Source organism: Larimichthys crocea, chromosome XVII, assembly GCF_000972845.2.
Source record: "Larimichthys crocea isolate SSNF chromosome XVII, L_crocea_2.0, whole genome shotgun sequence".
In the NCBI taxonomy this organism is placed as follows: domain Eukaryota; kingdom Metazoa; phylum Chordata; class Actinopteri; family Sciaenidae; genus Larimichthys; species Larimichthys crocea.
Window position 1 is genome coordinate 21,104,200 of NC_040027.1, and position 18,197 is coordinate 21,122,396.

The window sequence follows — 18,197 nt, forward strand, 5'->3', positions numbered from 1 at the left end:
ATGTAAATCTCATGCAAGCTGTAAGTTTGATGTTCACTGTATTGACAGGCAGGCAATAATGCAAAGAACCCAAAGCATTTCAAGTATTGACTTTTATTTATCAAAACACCTTATAGAACAAAGGCAATGACGAGTGAAGCAAGACGGAAGGAAAAAAATTAAAATTTGGTCTCTAAAAAGTAAAATTTAAACTAAAACACTTTCACTGTTACAAATTACTAAACAAACATTTTCACCAGTAACAAATACCTAACAAACCAAGTGAGTACGAATATGCTGAAGGGCAAATTCAGATGATACAGAGCGTTTGGACATTAGAGACTAAAAATGTCAGATGTAATGCAAAAACAAACAACTTATGCATTCCTATCAATCCTAACATCAATTTCTCTTCCATTCAGCCGATAGCCGTTCATGGTCCGGCAGACGCGCTCGGCGGTTTCAGGGTTGTCGAAGCGAACCACACCGCAGCCCTTGGACTTGCCATTCTCCATCTTGATATCAGCATACTGAACCATGCCTGCAGAGAGAAGAGTTGACAATGTGAGAAGTCGTCTTAATGTAAAATAGCAAACAATAACGGCTAATTTTAAAATCAGATTACATAACCATGACTTCTCTTACCGCATGTATTGAAGGTGTCCTTCAGCATCTTCCAGGTGAAGTCAAAGGGCAGCTGAAAAACATCATTCATTTTAAATTAATTACAATTATAAGTGAGAGGATACTGGTCAATTAATTAAACTACTTTGTTGATAAAAACTTACATTTCTGACAAAGATCTGGCATCCCTTCCTGACATTGCCTCCCCCGGTTCCAGGCCCTCCAGCTCCTCCAAAGGAATTGCCACCGAATCCACGATCCAAGTCAGCAGAGCGGTCAAACTGACCGCCAACACCTCCAGACCCCATTCGATCCATGCCAGAGCTCATGCGGTCGAGACCACCAGAGGGGAAGCGGTCAAGTCCTCCAGTGGAGCCGATGCGGTCGAAGCTGCTGGCCATTCTGTCAAGCCCGGTGTTGCCCATGCGCTCCATACTCATTGGGGAGCCAAAGTCCATGCCAGAACCCATGCGATCTAAACCAGACGGGCCTAGGCGGTCAAACCCAGCTGGGCCAAGGCGGTCCATGCTGGAGCTCATACGGTCCAGGCCAGGTCCAAGCCTGTCCATACTGGGCCCCAGCCGGTCCATCCCTGAGCCCATCCGGTCAAACCCAGAACCCAGCCTGTCAAGGTCAGGCACACGGTCCATCCTGTCCATGCCCATCCGGTCCATCCCTCCCATGCGATCCATGTTGCCTCCTCCCAGGCGGTCCATTCCAGAATTCATACGGTCCATACCGAGGGAGTTTCCTATAAAAGCAAGTAAACAAAAAAGCAAAACAAAAAAAATAAACAAAGGAAAGGTTACGTAGACAGAGCTCAAGCTGAAGCGAGCATTACATCTGATGAGGCTCAGAGCAGTTATCAGAGGAATTTCAGACAAAATCCTGAAAATACTAACCCATTCCTCTTTCAAAGGAGTCTCCAAAACTACTGCGAGACATTCCCATTTCATTTCGCCCAAACTCCCTGTCAAAAGCACCACCAATCCCACGGTCCATCTCTGACAATGCAAGAGATGAAACCATTAGAAACGTCAAGCAAACCGTGAAAACTGTTCCACGCTTGCTTCAGAGTTTTCAATGTCACAAAACTCCTCCTTACCATTCATTCTGCCCATCCCTGAAGAACCAAAACGATCCATGTTGTTCATTCCTCCAAAGTTGTCCATTCCTAGAATAGAGAAGAAAGTTGGAAAGTTTCGATTTTAAAATTTGCTTTAACATTAAATAGAAAACAATGTAAATACAGTAGGGGCCGTTTGAAAATCTTCAGTACGTACCTCCTCCACCACCTCCTCCTCCTCCTCCCATACGACCTCCCATGTTGCCAAAGCCCATTCCATCCATTCCTACAAGAGAGGAGTAATGAATAAATCACTGATTTCTTACATCTTTTATTTAGAAAACAGAATAATAAAAAAAACTCTGAAGCTAGTTACCTCCAGGGCCCATGTTGCCCATTCCTCCACCTCCACCACCACCACCACCTCCTCTGTTGAGCTGAGTAGCATCAATAGGCTGGCCACCAGGTCCCAGACCTAAACCAATACCACTCAGGCCACCTAAGAAGAGAAAACAAATAAAATAAAGATGTTTTCTAACCACAGAAAATGTTCTGTCTGTAGAAATAAATTGGCTAAAAAGGGAAGGAAAGGAAGCACTCAAACCTTTGAAACTTTTAGATTTGATAGAGATTTATGGGATTGCTTTATTTTTACCCTGTTACGACCAGATAAAGGGGTATGAAAGGAAGTAACATAAAACCAGATTTTAAAGGTTATTAAACAAAAGTATTAGTAAATGAAGGTTCAGATCGTTTTTAACAAAAGGAGGTGAGGCAAAAGGGAACTATGGGCGAGCAAGTGCTGTTAAACGAACAAACCAATATAACAAAAAGAGAACTCTAAACAGAGCCTATATTATCTAACTACAAAACCAAAACGAGAAAGAAAAACCTCACTAACTACGCTACTAGCAGATAACAAAAACACATCAAAAACAGCACCTCTAATCTAACGGGTCTAACAAAAATAGTCGAAAGTTCAAGTGTATGCTTACGGGGAAGAGCAGCAGCTCTGTCAGGTGGTCCAAAGTCTTTGGGAAGAGATTTCTCATCCTGAAAAAAAAGCCATAAAAGCACTCAAGACTACATTTTCCAATCATAATGTGATGAAATGTACCGCAAGCTTTAAGCAACATACCAGTTTCACGTGCATGACTCTGTTGAACAACAGCTGCCCATTGAACATAGCTGTGAAAGCACTAAGGAAAGCACACCAGAGGCATTTTGAAACAATGCAGTTCTAATAAACTAACATTCTATGCATACACTACACATTAGAAAAACAAACAAACAACATTTTACAAAAAGGATACAGACAGCTTGAACTGCTTCAAGGGGCATATCAAATGTGACTGTGCCCATGCCTCTGCTTTTCCCATCTTTGTCCTCCAGAATGTCAGCCCTCATCACCATGCCAGCCATGCTGAAGACTTCTTTCAGCTTCTTCCAGCCCACTTTGTAGTCGAGCTACAGGCACAAGAAACAAAGAAATGGTTATTTGCCAAACAATTAGTTTAGATTTTACATGAAGTAAAAGGTCAATATTCTGGCTACAGTTTCTCAAATGTATTTGCTGCCTCTCTTCTCACATCACTTTCTGCAAACAAACAATAGGGTAACTCTGGAAGTCTTACATTAGCCACAAAGACAGTGCTGCCAATCCTGCCAGCCTGGAGTCCATGGATGATCTCATTGGGAATGTTCGGGTTGTTCATGAGGCTTGGAGGAATGTTGACCATGGGGCCATTTGGTCCAGGGCCCATTCGTTCCATGTTCATGCGATCCATTCCACCCATACCTCCCATTCCTCCATGACCTCCTGGTGGGCCTCCACCTTGGGCCTTGTTGATTTCTCTCTGAGCAATCACACCATCAGGGTCCTAAAAAAAGAATTAAATTATGATTAGGAAAATCCACAACTGACATTTTTGCCTCTTTGTTGCTTATTTTTCTTGCGGAGGCCTACCTCTTTCACTTTCAGGGGTCTTCCATTGAAGTTGTGCTTGTTGACCTTCTCCACTGCTTTCTTCATTAGCTCCTCAGTCCTAAACTCAACAACACTGACAGAAATACACAACATATGAGAGCCAGCAATAAAGAAATTCTTATAAATATTATCTTATAAAGGACCTTTTTAAAAGCAGACTCTGGTGCGCATGTTTCTACTTCGACAAACAAAATAAATGCAAACTACTTACGCACAACCCTTTGTTGATGGAAGACATCAGAACAGGCCGCACACCAAGGAGTAAAGAATAATTAAAATTAGTAAAAGCAATGGTTTTAATAGGTGTCTTTATTTGACACAATGTTGACAAAGAGAATTTCATGCACAATAGAAAGTTCAATGTCACACAAGCCTACAGCCTTGGCCACAACTGTGCTTCCAAATGAAATTACAATGTTAAGATCTCACAATTTTCCGAGTCACTAACACAATGCAGGAAAGTCTGGTGAATATTTGAGTATTTTTCCCAACATCCAAAGGGCAGAAAATCCACAGTGAGATAGGATTTCCCACTACTAAGATATTGGTGGTAACATTTCCAGTAAAACAAGTCTACGGAATGAGTTATGTTTAACAACCATCTAACAGCCTTCTAACAACCTCTTGCAGACTAGACCCCTTTAGTTCATGAGGAACAAATCCAGCCACCAAAAGGGACATTGTCAGCTACTGCAATCCCACATGATTGTCTACAAAGAAAGCTGAAATCCTATTATAAGAGCATCAACCCTCGGGATGACCTCAAGTCAGTGCCACAGATGACACCAATAAACACGCCTCCAGCATGTCACCATCTCACACACTCCACCAGGTTTCTGAGTCTGAACAATTCAGACAGTGAAAATAAAGACACCAAATCTGACAAACACATGTTTGTCTAGGAGTATATTTTTTATTTGTATGTATTTGCACTTACCCTCGATTTGCCTTCTGCGTCCATTAAGTGTTCCACGTACGTTACCTCACCCACTACAAATCAGATTCCAGAGACGACACACACCAAGGGGAGAGAAGCCGAGAGAACAATTGGGGTTTAGAGCAGAAACACAAGTAGGGCGGCCGGTGACAGTGAGCCCAGACTGCCAGTCCTGAGCCTTCCCCCAGCACCTCAGCAGCAGCACAATATGGTACAGGTCTACAAAAAGCAAGCTTTCGTCTTTTAAATAGACTTCTTAGCCTGTCCTTGTTGGATTTCTCCCGAAGCACCAAAAACAATAGACTGAGGACAACAACTGTTGAAATGGCCGTCAGCCTTCCTATGTGGATAGAATGCCGTGAACACCACCTTCTACCTGGAGATAATTGACCAAATAGTTTCAAGTAGGCAAACCCCATTCAATGCATCAGCCCATTTCATTGTCAAACCTGTGCATACTTTGTCAAATGTCGCCATATTAAACCTCAGGTTTATGCATCAATACATTCTTCCATCAGCCGAGCCTTGGAGGAAACCTACGGCTAGAAAACTAACCATAATCTTAATGACGGCAAGCTCTTAAGGGGGAAAAACTTCTGTGACTGCAAACATGTTCTTGAAGTGGCCCTGTTCCTGAAACGCACACTATCAGAATTTTTGATTTAGCGATGACCACAGCCATGCCTTCGTTCTGGATCACGTGTCTGTTCAACGAATGGGCATCAGTGACCAAACCTCTGAGACAAGGACAGTGCCTAAGAAGTTGCTTCATTTTGTAGACCTGTACCCCAAAAAAGTCCCCAACGCATAGCTGTGTTTGGCACAACATGGAGATCTGCTGAGAAAACATTTGCTTGTCAAGGTCACACCTAAAAAAGAAAATGCAATTTAACTCCACAGTCAGTTGTCAAAAAACACGAACAGGCACTCCTTCGGAAAAAGGATTCTACCTTTAACACATGCTTTTACTTCAAGTAAATGCCAGTTTAGTGCATTACTTATGATACATCTATCGCCTTCCAATACCCCATAAGTACTTTCACATGAGTAACAACACATGTAAATCCATTGTGTAGATTTAAGAGAACTTTGGGCAAACCCTTGCTGAAATTCAAAGTTGCTGCATCACAGATGATTTCATTTGACGTGTCTCCAAAATTTTGACATATTTCTAGATCAAGAGTCCAGGTTTTACCTTTAATTACATGTTGCAACTAAGAGCAACATCGTTACATTATAGCTGTGTACCATATATATTTTCTTCCCAATATAATTCTTGGGGAAAAAAAGTCATTGTGCTGTTCATGATCACAAGCCATTGGATTTTCACATTATTGGACCAGCTTTACACATGTAGAACTTCACAAACTTCACAAAAACCACAAAAGGTTTTAGTTCTCAAAAGGAGAGTAAATGTTCGGTATAACATCCGGGTTCACAGCACGTGTGCAAGTCTGCAGCAACTCCTTTGTTAACGGACAAATGACAAATAAGCGGGACACCATCCAAAAACCTTTGTTCCAAAATAACTCCCACGAGATCTCGAGCAACTTTGTACAACTTAAGTCTCTGCACAAGTTCCCAAAATGCTTTCAGAGCTGCAGTGGTCAAACAAAACGACCCTGGACGAACATTTTGTTATGTCCAAAGGTGGGTCAATCCCTTAACCAAAACACCTTACCTTTTTCTTTCATCAGGTCTTTGAGGGCTTGCCATTTCACATCATATGGGATGTTGCTGACAAAAACACGGTATCTCTTGTTCACGTTCCCATAGGGTTCGTAGCGGCCTCCTCCACCTCTCTTCTGGGGCCTTTCCTTCCTGCTTGAAATGGACTCATGCTTGGCTTTCCCATTCACTTCTCTGTAAAAACAGAGCAGTTAATAAAAAAAGGAATAGTGAGTAAAAAATGAAAAAAAAAAAACTTATTGCATGCATGTGAAAATGCTTTTACAAGTGAGTCCTAAGGTTAAAGAAACGGGGGCCACATTTAAGTAACTTAGTAAACACTAACACTATGTAACTTAATTTTCTAGTAGTTTTAAAGAGGTTTTGTAAAACTGTTTTTAAAAAAGAGGGGAAATTATACACATATACATACACACACGCACATGCACACTGGGCTATATATGGGCTATATACAACTGTAATAATCGGCTGCAAAGGTTTATCACCAACACCCGCCGCATGGTAAGGCCGCCCCTACTCTGAATGGGCCTGTGTTGCTATTTAATGTTCAGCATTGCAAAGTCTAACATCTATATCAAATCGCAAACGAATAGAAAAGGCGGGAAAAATACTCAGCCGTAACAAGTTGCTCAGTGAACCGCTAACGCTAAGTTAAACTTTTCAAGTTACGTAAAACGGATGGGCCTCCCTGAAAATAGACGGGGCCCGAGCACACGCAACTTAACAGAAGCTAAACGCATACAGCGATGATTTAGATGTAAGTCTTCAAAAAAACAACAACAAAAAAACATGCTACAACATGATGCATCTAAGTTAACACTTTCATTAAAGCTCCACATTACCGTGGAGCAGAACTATTACGGCTAACGACTTAGCCGCTGAGCTAACAAAGGACCGTGATGAATGGACTCACCCCTGCGGCGGCGTCTGCTGCTGCTGCTGCGGCGGCTGCTGCTGCGGCGGCGGCTGCTGGCCTACTTTCTCGGCGGTGTTTTCTACCTGCTCGCTGGACATCTTCGTGCGCAGTTTAAAGGTCTTGTTAAATCAAACTCTGCTGTCACAGACTATCTTCGTCGAGCGGCTTCAAAAGCGACCTTACTGGAACAATTTAATAATTGTTAGCTACGCCGACCACTCCTGCGACACCAACTATCGAAAATGGCGGAGAGCAGTCCGACAGGATGCTGGGAATTTCAAAACCAGTGACACATACATCTGCATCCGGTGTCTACTTTCCAAAATAAAAGTCACACGGCACACAAAGGAGATTTTCAGAATAACAGTGCCCGGACTGAAGACAGATAAACATACAAACACATTAAAATCCATCTATCAGTAATAATAAAAACATGTGTGTTTTTTAATGTCACAGTTTATCGATTGTAATAATATGTGCACTTTTTTATTGTTTTGAATGTCACAACTAGCAATACATTTATACGTTTATGACAGTTTAAAGGTAAAACTTTATAAATGACATTACAGTATAACAACAATAACAACATAAAACTTTATAAATGACATTACAGTATAACAACAATAACAACAACAACAATAATACTAATAGTAGTAATGATGATGATGATGATATTATTTTTATTATAATTGTTATTGTTGTTATTATTATTATTATTATTATTATTATTGTTATTATTATTATATACCAGTTTAGCCTTAGTGATTTTTAGTATGTATGGATGTATGGAGAGATGGCTCAAGCCCAAAGAAGCCCATACATTTAAGCCTATCAGGCCAACAAGTTATGGGTTTTCATTTTGATGACCTAGTAAGGAATCAGACTGTTTACACATCTAAGATTTAGACTGGTAGGCTATGGACCTTTATACACCTTGTTAACCCAACTTGTTAAAACATGCAATGATTCTCATACGTTTGTGGCCATTCTCTTGTCACTCTGGTCAGTAATTTATAACCTCCAGCTGCCAGTTTAATTTTTAGAGGACTTTTTTAAGGGTCCATGGAAAGATTAATGATTGTACTGTTTACAACAACAGTGCTTGTTGTCTTGCATGAAAGCAGTCCTTCATGTTGAGAAACGGACAATTTTTAATGGTGAGACTCACATACATACATACATACATACATACATACATACATACATACATACCACTCAAACCTGTTCTCATCCCAAGTGGTGTTACATCCTCAGCACTTCACAGGTTAGTTCTGTTTTCCTCCTGAAAATCTCTGAAAGTAAGAAGAGGGGTTTATTGATGCAAAATATACAGTATATCTGAGTTTCACAATAGTATAATCTCTATAAATGTTATATCCTTGCTAAACCACATCCCATCAGACACTGGTTTGATATTGTTTGTTGCTATGTTCAACTGAGTGAGAAATTCCCTTTAATGTGAAAAGTAATATGTGCCATTAAATAAAGAATATAATATATTTTTTGCTGTGTATGATTATCATTAAGTTTATCATCATTGTTATGTGTTGCTCTGTGTCTTTTTCTTTCAGTTTTAACATAAATATGTTTATGCCTTGATATTGAACTACTTTTCATAGTATTGCATCACTATACTATACTATAGTTCATTGTATTGTAAAAATGTATTACTTGGTTTCTGTAACTGAAGCATCATTTAAGGATTGGGGCACAAATTAATCTTTCTATATGTGGTGTCAAAATGTATCCACTACACTAATAAACTCTTGCCTATATTGTATTTTATATTTTGCTCTACTGTGTATTTTCCTTTGAGAAAATGACTATAGTTTGCAGCTTTTCTTGTCCTGCAGCTGTGACCTGTTACAAGGGTCAGCTGTGAAGAACTGTTATTTAAATGTGTTTATTCATGAGGTTTCTTTGTTTCTAGTCATGAGAAGTTCCTGTGAGGATTTTTTTGTTGATAGCTTTCGTGGCTCAGATAAGGGGCAGATTCCTCATAATGTGAAGACTTCTGAGAGATTCAGGGCAGGATCTGTATATAATCTATGTTACAATGTATTCTCTCTTTGTCAGACTCTAAACTAATGTGCTTGTAAGGGGCCTCTGATCTTTCAGCTGAAACACATGTGACTTTGTAGTCTCTGAGAAGTATCCTTTGTAATGATGTTTTACATATTACAGCTTGTTATGGAATTTTCTATCCTTAGGTTACACGAGATCATGTGTGGAAGAGATTATTGCTGCCTTCCTAGACATAATAGATAGCTTGCCGTTGACGTTTCAAACTGCGTAAATGGACATCTGTGTCTCCAGACTAGAATATGTTGACAGTAACACCTCCATGGATAAAGACATTCTCTTTGACTAATTCTGGGCGTATAGTATTTGTGGTGTTATCTTGGGGTTTAAAGTCTATCCACCAGCATGAGTTGGGCAGAATGTGAGACCGATTCAGGCACTTCTGATTTACTTTGATAGTGTCTCTAATTCTCCTCGATCAAGCATCAAAAAATATTACAGCATAAGACATCAGAGGCTACTGATCACTTCCTTCTTTCCTGACCTCACCACTGACCATTGAATTCAGCAATTTCTCCACAACACAGCTGTAAAAAACCCCCACAAAAAAACCCCACATTTATCTAAAATACATCTGTACTGTATAGTTAGCCCTCTTGTACTGTATTGTAATATATCTGAATATCAGTTTAGTCACATCTGTATCTTGCACTCTGTTAATTTATTAATTGCACTACCTGTACATTATGCTCCCATAACTTATTTGTATATAATCTGCCCATAACTACTGCCCACATTGTTTATCTGAACATACTCTGCACATAAGTTATACATAGTTATACACACCTTACTTGCACTACTGTAAATACTGCATTTGTCTGTATCTATTGCACTTTGCTATTTGCACTTCTGATTAGATGCTAAACTGCATTTCGTTGCCTTGTATTTATACATGTGTAATGACAATAAAGTTGAATCTAATCTAATCTATACTTCTGTTGTCTTCTTAACCTTATTTTATTCTCTCTCTGTTGAATGAATCAAAGACAATTTAAGTTTTTTATATTTACATAAGAAGTACTACAAATAGACTATACTATATAGAATTTGTGTGAATGCTCAGACTATTACAGGTGTAATTGTATGTTTTTATCCTGTAATGTTTATGATTTAGCTTGTAAAGCTTCGCCGAGTTATTGCTATAATCTTATTACTGTCACTTTGAGCCGCTTTGTTATATTTGAAATAAAACAACAACAGCCTGCAGTTCACCGTCGGACCGCACGGGGGCGGCGGTGAACTGCTGAGCGGATCCGTCCACACAGCGACATCAGCGGGGACGGAAGTAGTGTCGGGTTAGGTGGCTAGCAGCTGCTCGCCTAGCCTTAACAATAGCTTCTGGATATTCTCATTAAGCGTCTTTGTAGCTTCGTGTCGTGTAGAAACGTTCACGATAATATTACGAGAGCAAATCTCACAAAAAAAACGCGAGGCTCTGGGTAAAGTTACCGTGACAAACAGGTTAGAAATGATCGCGTTAGCCTTTAGCTAAGAGCGTATTCGCTGTTACAGTCACCGCGTTACTGCCTGTGAGCCTGTGAATGAATGAAACAGGGTTTTGACAGGTTGTAAGACGACTTAACTATCAACATATTGAACCATGACTACCGGTGCAGACGTCAGGGATATTTTGGAGTTGACCGGAGGAGAAAATGACGGTCCCATCAGCAAGAAGGATCTCATTAACTCAGACAAGGTGAGAGATCATCCTGGATACACATGATGATGCTTGTGTCCAGTGAATGACTGTACCTGATATTCAAAGAGTCCCAACAGCACAACATTGAGAAATGTTGTTTTATAGATCTTTTATTGAGTCAGTTTTAACTTTCTGCTTGATCTCATTTTATGGAAACCTGTCGGTTAAAAACAAAAATAGTCTGTTCAAAATTGTGAGAGATGCCAACAAGATAATTGGCATGCAGCAGCTCTGTCTCTCAGAGATCTTTGACAGACGAGTCCTGCAGAAGGCTCGGTCCATCCTGAATAGCCCTGACCACCCATTGTTGCAGGAATTTATTTCTCTGCCGTCTGGACGGAGATACATGCTACCTAGTGCACGAACAAATATTAATATAAATATAAATTCTCCTTTGTTCCACGTGCAATCAATGCAATTCATTTGCACAACTCTTAAATTTTACTGTTCTTGTGATATTTGTTTATCTTTTATAGACTTTTTGCCTTCTGTCACTTATATTCTAACTTCATTTAGGATTGTTTAAATCAAGTTTTGGTTGCTGTCATTGTTCTATGTCACTGTTTGTCTATTTATTGTTTGTTGTGTAAGTTGCATTGTCACTGCAAATCAAATTTCCCCTGGCGGGACAATAAAGCTCTGAACTGAACTGAACTATTCTGTGCCTGAGAGTATGACTGTTTTTCTCTTAAGTTAAATAACCTGTTACTCCATCATCTGTCTCAGAAAAAAAGCAAGAAGACAACAGAGACTCTGACCTTCAAGAGACCGGAGGGGATGCACCGAGAGGTCTATGCTCTGCTATATTCAGATAAGAAGTATGTAACTCCTTTTGAAATTAAATCTCGGATTACTGTTGAGGTTTTGATTCAAGTCCTGTGTGTGATAACGTATTCTTAAAGGGGAAATTATTGGGATAAAAATGATCCATGGATAATGATTGTTTGTCTAAACTTCAAAAAAAGGTAGAGGAGAAAAATTCTGACATAGAAATTAAGACCAATGACAGCCCTGTGAACAGCTTGTTGTTACCCAGCCAAACATCCACCTATTATCTGTAATCGCTTATCCTCATCAGGGTCACGGTGGGCCCAGTCAAACAGTGGAAGCTTTCATCTTAAATCCTTATTGAAAAAAACTTGTATTGCTTGTCCCTGTCATTGCACACTGCATAGGTGTTTGCTTTATGTTCTCGTATGTGTTGAATATCCTGATGGTTACATTACAAAATAGACTTTCCCGCGTACTTTGTGCTTTCGCTCTAACAAAGACTTGTTTTCCTGTTAATCTGCAGAGATGCACCCCCTTTGCTGCCCAGTGATACTACTCAGGGCTATAGGACAGTGAAAGCCAAGCTGGGCTGTAAAAAGGTGCGTCCCTGGAAGTGGATGCCCTTTACCAACCCAGCACGCAGGGATGGGGCTATATTCCACCACTGGAGACGTGTGGCGGAGGAGGGCAAGGACTACCCTTTTGCCCGCTTTAACAAGGTACGGATGACTACAGTCTCCTCTTTAGTCTAATCGTTTCGTATACACTTTCAGTTATGCATACTGATTCACTGTATTCTGTCTGCTCTTCTGTCCGCGTTTATAGACCGTGCAAGTGCCAGTGTACTCGGAGCAGGAGTATCAGATGCATCTGCATGACGATGGCTGGACTAAAGCAGAGACGGACCATCTCTTTGACCTGTGCAAGCGCTTTGACCTGCGCTTCATAGTTGTCCACGATCGCTATGACCACCAACAATACAGAGTAAACACTCATCTACAGCACTCCCTTTTCTTTTCACTCAGGATATGTTGCAAAATGTATCATGCAAGAAGTTCAAACATATTTGTAGTAACATTTATCAATTTATGCTTTTCAGAAACGATCTGTGGAGGACCTGAAAGAACGGTATTATAATATTTGTGGTAAGCTAACAAAGGTCCGCGCAGCCTCAGGGACAGAGCCCAAGATCTACATCTTTGATGCCGGTCATGAAAGGCGCCGTAAAGAGCAACTGGAGAAGCTCTTCAATCGCACACCTGAACAAGTTAGTAACTTTGTAATTTGCTGTTACTTTTATAACTGTGATATTGCCCAGTTAAGATAAGAAGCATGACATTGAGTATTAACTAATTGCAGTTATTAATACAGTGATCATTTTTTGTGGGGGTGGGGAAAGCAAACAATATTGCCAAAAGTTGCAAGATGATGTTTTAAGATTGCGCTTCTCATGTTTTTCCTGCAGGTGGCAGAAGAGGAATACCTTATACAAGAGCTCAGAAAGATTGAGACAAGGAAGAAAGAGCGCGAGAAGAAGGCTCAGGATCTGCAGAAACTCATTAAGGCAGCCGACACAACGACAGAGCTGAGACGAGCCGAGAAGAGGGTTTCAAAGAAGAAGCTCCCACAAAAAAGAGAAACAGAAAAACCGGTATGTTGTGCGCAAAAAGCAAATGAATTCATACCTGAGATGTTTCGTACTATGTATGTTCACCAGTGAATCAAAGCACTATTGGAGGCATAAAAAAGAGAAATGTATAAAAACTTTATTACTCAGATAACTCCTTTGTCAACCTCTTTAGGGTGATTGTTGGAGGCAGTAATATACCGAACCAATCAGCTCAGTCTCAGTATTTTGTATTCTTCATTTTATATTAGTTTGATAGAGCATCTGTGTCTCTAAGAAACTGAGGAGACTCTCGTGTCTCAGTTTGACTCATTAACTTACAAGGCTGATTTAACCACTAATAATGATTTATCTATATATCCGATGTTTTTGTCATCTCTTGTCAACTGTTTCTTTTTCTTCAGGCTGTTCCAGAGACGGCAGGCATCAAGTTCCCTGACTGCAAATCAGCAGGAGTCACACTGCGCAGTCATAGGGTGAGTAAAGCTATATCCTACAAAAAGAGTATACTGAAACATATCTTCAAACAGAACACGCAGAACAAACCCAAAACTCTAGTAGTCAGAAATAATCCAATAGCTCTGTATTAAAAATGTATATTTCTCTGTGCTGACAGAGAGAGAGAGAGAAAAACACATTAAATTTGGACTTTTGGACTTGAATATAAATTTAAAGTTTAGTTTGAACCACTTTTAATATCAAAACCATTTTAGCGAAGCTTGACCCTGCCGTTGATGTATGTGAGAAACCAGGGTGTCTGACTTGAGCCCGGCTATCTCTCATTAGCAGCGAGATGATTAATTCTGTTAGCGGCGAGCTAATATCTGTAAGATCTAGCACGGGGACTCTTATTCATCTTCAAGACTGATGAGGAGCTGCCGCTCTCTATGGAAAATGCATTAGCATGGCTAAAGGAGTGGAGTACCCCTCTGGCTAATCAGTCAGACAGAGTTCAGTGGATAAAGACATTTTGATCTGGCCCGCTGAAGTGCATTTCATACGAATTAAAATCCCCGAGGTGGAGCTGTTTATTCTAATATATCCGGCACCTTAAATCACACCCTTGTGCGTGTTGGTGTGTGTGTGTCTGTCTGTGTGTTTACGTGTCATTCAGATGAAACTGCCAAGCTCAGTAGGCCAGAAGAAGATCAAGGCTATTGAGCAGATCCTGATGGAGCAAGGAGTGGGTAAGTGCGAATAAACATTTCAGAGTTTTACATTTTCAACTCTCCTCTGTAACAGACTTATAATATAAGGATCCTAAATGAAGTATTCGGTGTCATTTTTACTCCTCTTTGCCTTTGCGTCTGTCCGTGGATCCAGATCTTAACCCCATGCCCACAGAGGAGATCGTCCAGATGTTCAACGAGCTACGTAGCGACTTGGTGCTACTGTATGAGCTGAAGCAGGCTCACAGCAACTGTGAGTACGAACAACAGATGTTGCGTCATCGCTACGAAGCCCTGCTGAAGGCCGGCAGCGGAGGCGGGTGTGGTGGAATTGCAGCAGCAGGACTAGCCACCACAACACAGAGCGGGGAACTCAATTCCGCAAACAGCACCACAGCATCCACCCCTGGGGGCGACACTCAATCCTGGCCCAGTGCCGACGACATCAAGGTGGAAGCCAAGGAGCAGATTATTGATGTTGTAGGAGCACCACTTACCCCCAACTCAGTAAGTTTGCACAGTATAGACCCCAAATCATCATGTAAATTAGTTGCCTGGTCCCCTTCTGCTGTTTTTAAACATGGCGATTCTGTCTTTCATTAAACAGCATTCACCTTTTATAGCCAGCTTTTCTGACAGTTTGGCACACATGTTCCAGAAATGACCATTGATTGTAAACTGATAAAATGCTGTCATGGCTGTGGACAGGAGGAAATCCCTGATGTGAATATTTTGTGTATCAAATTGCAGCGCAAACGGAGAGAATCAGCATCCAGTTCGTCTTCAGTGAAAAAAATAAAGAAGCCTTGATGAGGACGAGAGCGCCAGCTAGTAACACGGTGGAGGACAAGAGGTCCTCACAGTGCAGACGCCCGCAAGTTTTATGGTTGGACAAAAGGGACACCATATTGCTGTCTATTAACGTAGAAAGCACCATGGACTAAATATACACACACACACACACACAACTTTTCACCTACCAACAAGACCTCTCCATCCCCTCCCCATCTTTGCCTGCCCAGCACCTTTTGTGACAAAGGCAACAACTGAGTGACATTTCATTCCATTACTGTTTGACTCACCTGCCTCCACCATTGCTCAGCCTTAGATGAGGCAAGATCAACTGTAAATTGCCAGGCTGGAGCTAATCGGGACAGGGTGAAGGAGGTGGGAACGACTGAGTAATTGGAATGAATTGGAATGAAAGAAGAAACTCTGGGAGTGGGAGGACCTAGAGCTCCAATGCTCATTTGACCCATTTGAGGTTTTTTTTTTTTTTTGTAGTCTAATCATGCCATAGAGTTTACTGGAAATGTGTTTTTGTGTTAGCCTTTAGTACCCGCTGTAGCTCCCTCTCAACCCAGAGTGCGTCTCACTCTCTCATAGACGGTGGCTCCATCTGCTGCCCGTGCTTGTTGGACTGGGGGGGGGGGCTGATTTGTTGTTGTTTGTCCTCAGGTGACCTTGAAGATGCTTTAGTCAACGATTCAATAAACCTCATTGTTTTTTTTTCTTTCTTGCCGCGTGTTATACATGTTTATTGTTCACATTTCAAGCATGCGTCGCTCTTTCTCAGATGAGATCTTATCTCGGAGGTAATTAGTGTTGAATACACATTTGCCGCGGAAATTGTAGGATCGTGACATTCTTACCTTACCTGTCATCTAAGTTAAGTGACAACTAATGACTTCATTAATATGATAATTAAGCAGTGATCATTCTCAGGTTGGCACAGCCACTGAAACTTCATTAGGTCCGCTCTCCGTAATATTGCTAATTGCATGTCAATTATGTCATTTAGCCTACTTAGACATTAATTTCTATGCAAATTTTGAATACGTTTGCCCAGAAGAGGGGAGTACTGCGTGTATCTGGGCATATATCTGCATTTATATATCTATATAAATGTATACTTGGCAAAAAAAAAAAAATTGTATTTCTGCTACTGCAATCTGCATACCAAGTCTAAATTACTTCAAATTACAGATTGCCATTTTTTTGGTGTGTTGTTATGTTTGTTATCACATCCATATAACCAAAAACCAAATGAAAAACCATTTCCATTACAAATTAAGGTTTAAATATGTGATTTTGTTGATTTGACAGGTATTTCTACAACAGAAACACTTTATTAAAAAGTAGGAAAATGGCAGGGAAAAAAGAAATTATTAACTCTCAGTCTCCGACTTCAGAAGCTATCTTTCTTAGCTGTCATAGGTGAAAACACTCCAGTGAACGCTGCATCATCACCACAATCAAAACATCCTCATTTACGGCTCTAAAAGGCGCTGCTAAGGTTACAGGAGTGAACCCATCCGCGCACTGTATGCCGTTTGATTGAGAGAGAGAGAGAAAAAGAGTGAGAGAAGGCAAGTAAACATGGGTAAAATGGATTCTCAGTGTCTATATTTCATGTTGAAAATTGGCTCATAAATCCAGTGGTTTGATCTATGGAACCCGTCGTTGCTTGAAAAAACCTCCGTAAATGTGTAATTTCTCCCTTGACAGAACACAGCCGAAAGGCTATCTTTCTTTTGCTTCCTCCTCCCCTCTCTCCCTTTTTTCTCTGTCTCTCATTCTCACTCCCTCTCTCTACCAGACTGGTGTTGGATTAATGCTCTGCTCTCTTCCCCTCTCTCCTTTCATGCTCCTCTGATATCTTCTTTTCATCACTGCTCATCCATTTATCAAAACTGGGGCTTCTCTCTCCCTCCCTATCTCTCAATATCTAAACCCATCTTAAGTTATATGGCAGGTATCTTGTAAGATAGGCTTCAAGAAAGTGGAGGTTATTAATAAATACTAGTCTAAATTGAAAATAGGTGGGCAGGGATGCATCACCAGCCATGTGTAAATGATAAAGACCCCCAAGAAGCATCACATCTTGCCATCTGCCATGAGCTTCATCCAGGCTACAGTGTACGTTCTGCAACACTGATGTGAAAAGCATGAGGCAGAACACCACGGCAGAGTGTCTTATAATGTGGTTGTGATGGCATTGAGATGGGATCTCTTTATCAAGGCCGGGCTGAGGCTTTAATCACAGCCTAAGAGGTGCGCTGGCTGTTTATCATAATTGAACTGTATCCAGGCTAATCGCTGGCATACGTCACTGTCGAGGGGTCACTCGGCCGCACCAGCAGGCGATGCTGGTGGTGGTGATTGAACACACAGTTAAGAGAAAAGATGTGTACTGAGGGACATAAGGCAGGAAGAGGCAGGTAATAGCAGATGTGATAGAACCCAGTTCAAATACATCACGCCTTGAGGTAATCGCTGATGTGACAATGATTAGATTGTCGATGCCTCCTTGCTGTGGCACAGTGCTTTATACCCATCATGTCACATACAATCACTGATTACTACAAGGGAAAGAGGCAGGAATGGTGCAATAGGAGTGTAAGAACAGGGTCTGGATAATTTCCTTCCTAAGCTCAGGATGGAGCACATATTATATGGGCCATAACAAATGTCCAAAACAGACTTTCACCTCCATGCCCCTCTCTCATCTCCATGTCTCTCTTTGACTTTCACCTCTTGCAGTATATGGGTCACCTTGAGGGAGAAAACTTTTAATCATTGCTCCACATCAAATTCACCTGAGCCCTCTGGGACACCGAGCTGCAACAAAGGGGAGGGGGGGGGGGGTTG

General features: G+C 41.0%; 2 protein-coding genes across 4 annotated transcripts; one reads left to right on the forward strand and one right to left on the reverse strand.

The window, feature by feature from the left end:
• Nucleotides 1–77: 77 nt before the first annotated feature.
• Nucleotides 78–7,499, reverse strand: hnrnpm (heterogeneous nuclear ribonucleoprotein M). 3 transcript variants are annotated; one of them, XM_010732433.3, is made up of 16 exons: nt 7,196–7,498; nt 6,275–6,456; nt 4,594–4,646; nt 3,868–3,875; nt 3,636–3,729; nt 3,304–3,549; nt 2,983–3,136; nt 2,808–2,857; nt 2,665–2,722; nt 2,046–2,168; nt 1,887–1,955; nt 1,709–1,777; nt 1,506–1,607; nt 768–1,354; nt 625–676; nt 78–520 (listed from the first exon to the last, which is right to left on the reverse strand). In XM_010732433.3, exons 1-16 carry the CDS (start codon nt 7,294–7,296, stop codon nt 357–359), a joined length of 2,112 nt encoding a protein of 703 aa, XP_010730735.3. In that variant the 5' UTR covers nt 7,297–7,498; the 3' UTR covers nt 78–356. The 3 variants fall into 3 exon arrangements, with proteins under 3 accessions (XP_010730735.3, XP_010730736.3, XP_027145798.1); XM_010732434.3 differs by lacking the exon at nt 1,506–1,607 and having other exon boundaries at nt 7,196–7,499; XM_027289997.1 differs by lacking the exons at nt 4,594–4,646; nt 7,196–7,498 and having other exon boundaries at nt 1,709–1,779; nt 1,886–1,955; nt 6,275–6,408.
• Nucleotides 7,500–10,498: 2,999 nt separating this feature from the next.
• Nucleotides 10,499–16,064, forward strand: dmap1 (DNA methyltransferase 1 associated protein 1). The gene is made up of 10 exons (XM_019256794.2): nt 10,499–10,976; nt 11,706–11,797; nt 12,274–12,469; nt 12,576–12,734; nt 12,850–13,017; nt 13,216–13,401; nt 13,782–13,853; nt 14,492–14,564; nt 14,701–15,053; nt 15,297–16,064. The coding sequence occupies exons 1-10, from the start codon at nt 10,881–10,883 to the stop codon at nt 15,354–15,356; spliced, it is 1,455 nt and encodes a 484-aa protein (XP_019112339.1). The 5' UTR covers nt 10,499–10,880; the 3' UTR covers nt 15,357–16,064.
• Nucleotides 16,065–18,197: the final 2,133 nt, after the last annotated feature.